Source organism: Nicotiana tabacum, chromosome 21 (genome assembly GCF_000715075.1).
Source record: "Nicotiana tabacum cultivar K326 chromosome 21, ASM71507v2, whole genome shotgun sequence".
Lineage (NCBI taxonomy): Eukaryota > Viridiplantae > Streptophyta > Magnoliopsida > Solanales > Solanaceae > Nicotiana > Nicotiana tabacum.
In genome coordinates, this window is record NC_134100.1 from 50,949,670 (window position 1) to 50,957,519 (window position 7,850).

A 7,850-nucleotide genomic window follows, 5' to 3' on the forward strand; every position below is an offset into this window, starting at 1 on the left:
GAGCCCCACTTTATTTCGGGATGATGTATCTTTTATTCTTTGTGTATTGTGTTTGAGGTATAGCCAGGGCCTTATTGTCGGCACTATCATAGTACTCTTTTGTATCTATTAGAGGCTCTGTAGACATAGTGTGGGTTGTATATTAGTGTTGGGGAAGTCAAACAAGTTATGCTCCATAGACTTTAAAATGAAGTAACTTATGGTAATGAATTGGTGTTGTATACATGATCTACTTATTGTCTAATTAACCAAAATATGTATTCTCTTTATTCAAAAGTGAGTTTGGGTATAAAGTATCTAACATGCTTGCTTGACAGGGTTCACTCGGTTGAGCACCGGCCACGCTCCCTGCATTCGGCGCGTGACAAAAAGCAAACTTAAAATACTACTAAATCAAAGATAAAAGAGATAACAAAGGAAATGAAGAGTATACTGCTGCGGCATTGTGCATAGCATTGTTCAACAAGCACTCGAGAGAGAGAGCTTGTATCTTTTCCCAATCTTTTTTTGAAGCCAAAGGCTTTAGATAGTTAGCAAGTTCCACCGGCCGGGACAACAAATTGCACCCGGTAGAGACAGAGAGAGTAATGCTCCTCCTCCTTTGCGGATCTTCTGAGGGGGCGGCATAATTTTACCCCAAGTTCCCAGGATCTGGGGATTGGGGGAGAGGAACATCCTCTTCTCGGATAGATGTGGCCGGTGGAGATGATGTAGCAGTTGCTGGTGGAAGAGTCGGTGAAGAAGGAGATGAAGCTAATGGCGTTAAAGGATGAGAAGTGGCTATGGAAAGTGCAGTGCTGGGTGTTGGTTGCTCATCAACCGAAGAAGGCAGGGACCCAGTACTCAGCCTCACAGTACCGGGTGCAGCGATTGGGATCTGGAAATGGGAGTTGGCATTTTCCATCATCTAAAACTCCCCCAAATTGCTGAGGCATCATCCTCAGTTGGTGTAACTAACTCAATAGATTGAGCAGTTTATTGAGCCGAGGAAGGTCGTCATCTTCTGTGTAGAGAAGCCCCCTCCTCGCTGGCTTTCCCATCATCGTCAATCATCACGGTATCTATGGCTAGCCTGGGCAGGGAGCTCGTCACCATATTTTCCGGAGATGACTCAAGAGAGGCATTCTTTTCCCTCTTATTCTTTCCCCCAGCCACGAAGAAACGTCTTCTTTTTTGTTGCTTGTTCTCCGGTTGGGGACTATCGGAAGAAGCACTCGCCGCATCAGCAGTATTAGCCAAAACATCCTTCTCGAGGACGACAACTGAGCCCTATGGTAGACCTGAATTCAAAAGGAAAGAAGAGTCAAGCAACTTCCTTATATGAAAAGGTAAAAACAAGATGAGTTCAACTTACCATAATATTTTGCCTTCCACCCATATTTCTGGGACAGTTCTTTCCACGTGCGGGTTTTCGACATAGTAATGTCCAAACTTTTCTATACCCATTGTTCCAAGCCCTCAACCCTAGGTGGAACCCACCGAGTCGTTGAAACAAATAAAGGAAGAAGAGTCAGTAATAATGAGGAATGATCTTTAATAGAAGAAGAAACAAACGATAAGACTTACGTGTACGGTTCCATAATTCCGGGAAATCCGGAGTGGTGGCCGGGATAATGTCACTGGTGGCGACTGAAATGAACCATTATATCCACCCACGATCGTTGTCATCATCCATGCTGGATAGCAGTGCATGGTGGTCACGCTTTCTGAAATTTATCATTGCCCCGCGGAAGGTTTTGGGGATTAGAGGTTCATCACTCGAGCTAGGGATAGGTCTTCTCCAGCGTCCTGGAACAGGCATCGAAGGCAAGAGATTGTACTCTACACAGAAGGGCTTACATGTGCCAAGCACACCTGATAGCGGAGGAAGAACTCCACAATGACGGAGTCAAGATCTCTGCTCAAAGAAAACCCTCCCAAAATGAAGGGATACATGTAAAAGTATGTAAAAGACTTCTTAGGTAAAGTTATCCGCTCGGCTAGGTCAGGAGCGATAATGTCCAAATCTTGACAGTGGCAGTCGTCCTTCACAACAGGGATACTGGAAGGACGAATAGAAGAAGGGTATATGCTAATAGCCCACGTACGAGGGTGAGCAGAAGGGTATTTCTCTTCAAAATCTTTGGTGGTAATAAGATTTTTTGGTATGATAGTACTCACCGTAGGGGGGAGCGACATCATCAGTTTTGCTTTTGTTCTTTGAAGAACTAAGGTTTCTTGAAGAGGAGGCCATTTTTTATTAGAGGGAGAGTTTTTCTCTCAAAGAAGGAAGCTAAAGAAAGGTTAAAGTCGAAGTATGAGTGTAGTAAAGAAAGTCATAGAAAATTTAGAGTATTATGAAGTGTAAATGAAGGAGGTTGATGTGTATAAGTAAAGGTATAGTCGGCAAAACGCATGGCCATAATTGCCTCGATAACCGAAAAATGTTATGCTAAATCATTAGATTACGCGTGTTCGGGGCATTAAATGCAAAGAGACGTGCGTCTAATCAACCATCAGAAACTTCTCAGATGGGTCAGTAATTTCCTGCCAAAAAGGATATTTCTACCAACTTTCCGGTGACACAAAGGTATGCCACCGAAAAGCAGGGGGACTATCTGTATAGGGTAAAATATGTTATATTAAATGATCGCTTAAGAAAATGACACGTGGAGCTGAAGGTAGAATATAGTTGAAACCGATGGCAACGATCCCGTCTATTACCGAATAGAATAATACTCATAAAGATGAAATAAATGCCTTACACCAGGTAGCATTTAATGAAGAATATTCTGCAGCATTAAGTATACTGCACGTAACAAGAAATATGGCATTCACTGCCCGCCGTTACACATTCTTCAGTAGCCCTCATAATTGACATTAAAGAGGGGCTTGATCATAGGACCTTGCTCCCTAGGAGGAGATATAAATAGTGAGCTCTATTATCATTGTAAAGGACACGAACTTTCTGGCAAATATACGCTACACTCTATTCAAAGCTTAATATAATTTTATCTTCTTGTTTTTTGATATCATTGTTGTTGTGCCCGGAAGCCTTGCTCCCGAAATTATTATTTTTGCTATTCCGTCTCCATCTCAAGGCTAAGTACTACATTTTTATCTAGTTCATCTATTATTTCAGAATCAAATTAATTCACTTGTCTAGAAACCACATATAAATTCAACTGTACCGTTTTACGGATAAACAACTTTCAAATATTAAATATGAAGGTTCATGAAATGAAAAGGAAATGCTATGTGGCTAATGAGCCAAATATTAAAGTTAATGATTTAGGCCAAAGGTGACAAACATAAAGAGTATTTTGGAAGACTTGTTATGTAACCAATGTAAAGGCCAAAAGTGTCGTATACCCAAAGCTACACGCACCGGTATAGGATTTTGGGCATATCATTAGCTTGGACGATTAGATAGTCACCCTTAAAATGGGTTCCCTTGATTAGGATAATTATCATGCTAGCAAAACTTGTCAACATCTGCACAACATTGTGATGAGATGAGATGCTCATTCATTACGGTTGAAGTATGGGGCATCACGATGGTTATGTCGGTAACTAATAAACTCCCAATAAATGATTATGCTATCTTAAGTTTCATTTTTGTCCATTGTATTATGATATGAACGGTTTAGTTGTTTTATTTTCGCATTTATCTTCCATGATCTCCCTTTATTTTCACATTTATCTTCCATGATTTCCCTTTATGTTATTGTCCTATTTTCACACCTATTATTAATTTCAAACCCATTTACCCATTTATGAATCACACCTCATTACCATCACAATAAACTACACCCACTTCTATGAAAAATTGATAAGGTAAACAAATAAAATTTAGTATACTTTGTATTTTCAATTTGCGTCAGAGGATATTGAAAATACATTTTTTACATAATTTTCAAAGTAAAACATATTATTGCTGTTGTAAGGTATGTACTACTTAATTGGAGTAGACCAACTAAGCCTTCTTTCTATTGGTAACACTTGCTTGTTAAATTGAGGAGCTGACTATAAAGAATCTCCATGAAACATAATATACCAACTTAATTGGGGTACCTTCCTCCCCTAACGTACACACATCAAAAGTAGAACTGTATTCATATACAACTGTCAGGGAAAATTAATCCTTTTTTACTTCCCTGAACATTTTTGCAAAAAGATTGTGCCTTTTTGTTCATATGAGTGAGCTTTATGTCTTTTATCTGGATTCCTTTGCATGGATTGCTGGGACTGCAGTCAAATTTCATAGCTACTGGAGTTGTTGACGTCCCTTGTATATTTTCATACGTTACTTGACTAATCTTTACACCAGAAGTCTGCAATTAACCAAAAACTAAATCATAACATAACAACTTAGATTCATCGTTACCTCTGTAGCTGTTAGCAGACAATTTTTCTACAGAGGAAAACAATAAACAAATTGAACAACAGGCTAAAAGAGTACTTAATCAGCTCAATATTGATATATCAAAATATACACTAATATCGCTTAAAACTCATCTCGAGAGGAAAGCAAATGAAAAATCATACTTTGATCATCGATAGTTCTACTACTAGGAAGCCGGCAATTTTTCTGAATCCGAGAATCTCACATGTATATTTTGCAAATATAATATGTTCAAATGTAAATACAGTCGGTTTAACTCCCTTATATTCTTGGTATTTTCTATTTCTTGATAAATTTTAATTAAAGAGCTGAAAAGTTCAAACATTTTGTTTAAGACAACCCCCCCCCCCCCCTCCCCCACAACTTCCCATCTTTTTCTATTCATTCTAAGAATATTTACCTCGCCTGGACAATCTTGTTTGTTGGGGCAGTAATTCTGATCAATGATGATTGGATTGTCAACGTACTTCATGACTATGTTGCGGTAATTAATGTTGGTGACGAAACCAGTGCTGGATCTTGCCCAAGATTTTATTCTTAACCCATTATCAGATCCTGTGAATATCGAGTAAACCAATGTCACATTCTGCACGCCATCTTCTTCATAATTCCTTGCTAGACTTCCAATGCTGCAAGAGAAAGAATAAAAGTAGATCTTCAACATAAAATAAGAAATAAATACACACAAAATAAACCCTAAACTAAATGTCAAATAAAACGACATTGATGGTCAAATTGCAACTTGTAGGAGTGTATATATATTTGAACGTAATGACCATAAGTCTAAAGATTTCTGTGTGAAACCGCAAAAATGAACTATGACTCACATGATAAAGGTCAACATCGCTTCGATTAATTAACTAGAAGTCATTAGTTTCCACTTATATGTTTCCCAAATATATGGTACTTGAAATATATATCGAGATATTGACATCAACCACTTCTCAAATAATATTTTCCTCTTTATTGGAAAAAGTCTCTTAGCTTCAAGAACAGACCACCAATTCATGTAGCCGAGTAAAATGAAACCTAGAAATTGATCATTGATCCCTAGTCCCTCATTTGAGTTTGAGCAAGTGAAGCTTAGTAGTCAGACTTCTTATAATTAACAACATTTTCTCCCACTTCTAAAAAATATTGTGATTATGAAAGATTGTGATTTAGTATTTTCTATGTAGTTAATAAGAACATAATTTTGTATTAATTATAGAATCAATATCCAATGTACAATTAAAATCAAAGATTATTTGATCTTATTGTTTCTAAAAAGTGTTGTGTTATTCTCGTTTTAACATGTCGCACAAGTTCCTCGAATTGCCCAATCCCTTCTTCTCCTTCACAAATACAGGGCTATACAAAAAATGAAAAAAATCATACTCGTTGTACGTACCTAAGGAGATCGGAAAACACACACACATATATATATGAGTAAATAAAAGTGTGGGTCTCTAATAGTTTAAACTTTTAAATGGGATGACCGCCCACTTCAATATGGTATCAAAGTAGGTAAAAATCATTGGTTCGAGTATCCTCGCTGTTCTTTATAAAATAAAAAATAAAATAAAAAAGAATATCTACATGCTTGACTCATAAAAAAGAATTAGGCTTGAAAGTGATAGGTTTGTTATAAACATAATTAAATAAATAAAGCATAATTTTTTCAATAGTTTAAGCTTTTAAATAGGATTGTCGCTATACGGTCATGGTAGTAACATGGAGTGCTTACCTAACACCATGTCCAGGTCCGCATAGAATGTTCTCCATCCAAAGATTTCTAGTGCCAGGTCCAATAGATATACAGTCATCTCCAGTTTTGAATCTACTATCTATGATAGTAACCCCAGTTGATGATTGAACATGAATGCCATCGGTGTTTGGGCTCTGATCGGGGGCTATTGTTCTTACCTTTCGAACCATCACGTTGTTGCAGCTATTGATCACAATATGTGTTAGCTGGCTGTTGATTGATAGTAAGCCACTTATCACAACATCATTAGCCCAATTGAAGGTTATCGACTGCACTTTTCACATAAAGAAATTAAGATAATTGAAATATTTTACGTTTATATTATTTTTGTTTTCTTCATGAATAGTTACGACATGGTACTTTCGATGTACTAAAATGGACTGAGATATTTATTATGTATAAGGATATTTTTATGTATAAGGATACATGTAGAATGAAATGGAAAGAATATAAACATGTGTTATAATGTCTAGGAGGAGAGAATGTGTGTGGGTATTTTTAAGTTCATTTCACATGATGTCAAATAAAAGGTTAGGAACGTTAATAAAAGTTGAAGTAGAGAAATTTTTTAAATGAAAAACATTAGTATTTTTGCTGTTGAAATTAAATTACAACATGAAGGTTAAATCTTTCTTCTTCTACCATCACCACGGCACACGCCCTACATCTCCAAGTACTAGAAGAAGAAATAATGATCTCAAGAATGAATGATTATACTTAACGAAGAAAAGTTACCTACTAGGTATAGTTTAAGACCTAAACCTTCAAGAAAAGTTTGGTCATTTTTCAATTTTTGATCAAATAACTACTTCACCTGTCTCATTTTGTGTGACATACTTCCTTTTTATTTTGTTCGAAAAGAATTACACATTTTTTGATACTTTTCATATATATTTGGTTAACCCTTTCTTAATTTCATAAACATATTGTGCCCAGCCAAATATTATTACATAAATTGGGACAGAAAGAATTTCTTATTGCATGAAATAGATTTATTAAAAAACATACCCTAGCTCCAACTGGGCAATTATTGCCCGATTTCCGGCAAGCCCAAAAAGCTGCTCCTTTAGCATCAAGATTTCCACCGATGACCGAAATCCCATTGACCTGAATGAACAAAAGCCAGTAGCCGGAGTTGCCAATGGCCCAATAATCCAATGGAGCCACAAGGGTTCCATCAATCCTTACAGTTATTCTATTTTGACATGGCCCTCTAAATGTTGCTGCCTTTAGTAGATAACGTCCTCGGGGAACGTAAATGGTCGCTGGTTGCACTGAGCTGCATGCAGCGCTCCATGCCTTCAGAAATGTCTGAGTTGCATCAGTTTGGCCATTTGGTTTGGCACCAAAGCTTAACACATTGTAGGTTGATGTTGCATTTGATTGCAAGAATAGAAATATAGAAGATAAGAGGACAGTAATGCAAGATATTATCAGGTTATCCATTTAGATAAAAAATGGGCTTCTTCCTTGGGTTTTCTTTTGGCAATACAAACAAAAGTTGATATGTCGAATTGGGAAAAACGGATAACTAACCATAATATTTATAGGGTTTTCAGATCTCTTTCTTGAATTTATTGCCTGTAATTGGGCAATGATTGGAGAAATTAATGCACCAATCAACTTAAAAGTGTATGTCACACGTCGACGGTATACTATGATATGTACGGCAGCCATGTTACAAGTTATTTTGCAGTTGTTTTGGTCAATAGAGCATGT

At 37.0% G+C, this 7,850-nt stretch overlaps 1 protein-coding gene across 1 annotated transcript; it reads right to left on the bottom strand.

Annotated features, from left to right (window-relative positions):
* Window positions 1-3,864: 3,864 nt before the first annotated feature.
* LOC107760065 (polygalacturonase-like) lies at window positions 3,865-7,631 on the bottom strand. The gene is made up of 4 exons (XM_016578090.2): window positions 7,140-7,631; window positions 6,111-6,400; window positions 4,785-5,013; window positions 3,865-4,313 (listed from the first exon to the last, which is right to left on the bottom strand). Exons 1-4 carry the CDS (start codon window positions 7,575-7,577, stop codon window positions 4,095-4,097), a joined length of 1,176 nt encoding a protein of 391 aa, XP_016433576.1. The 5' UTR covers window positions 7,578-7,631; the 3' UTR covers window positions 3,865-4,094.
* Between the last annotated feature and the right edge of the window lie 219 nt (window positions 7,632-7,850).

Excerpts from the sequence above, each read along its gene's own strand:
- LOC107760065 (XM_016578090.2), bottom strand. The coding sequence starts at position 7,577 with ATGGATAACCTGATAATATCTTGCATTACTGTCCTCTTATCTTCTATA. Across the intron at positions 6,401-7,139 it reads ATTGCCCAGTTGGAGCTAGG|TCGATAACCTTCAATTGGGC; the intron begins GTATGTTTTTTA and ends TGAAAAGTGCAG. Across the intron at positions 4,314-4,784 it reads AACAAGATTGTCCAGGCGAG|ACTTCTGGTGTAAAGATTAG; the intron begins GTAAATATTCTT and ends GGTTAATTGCAG.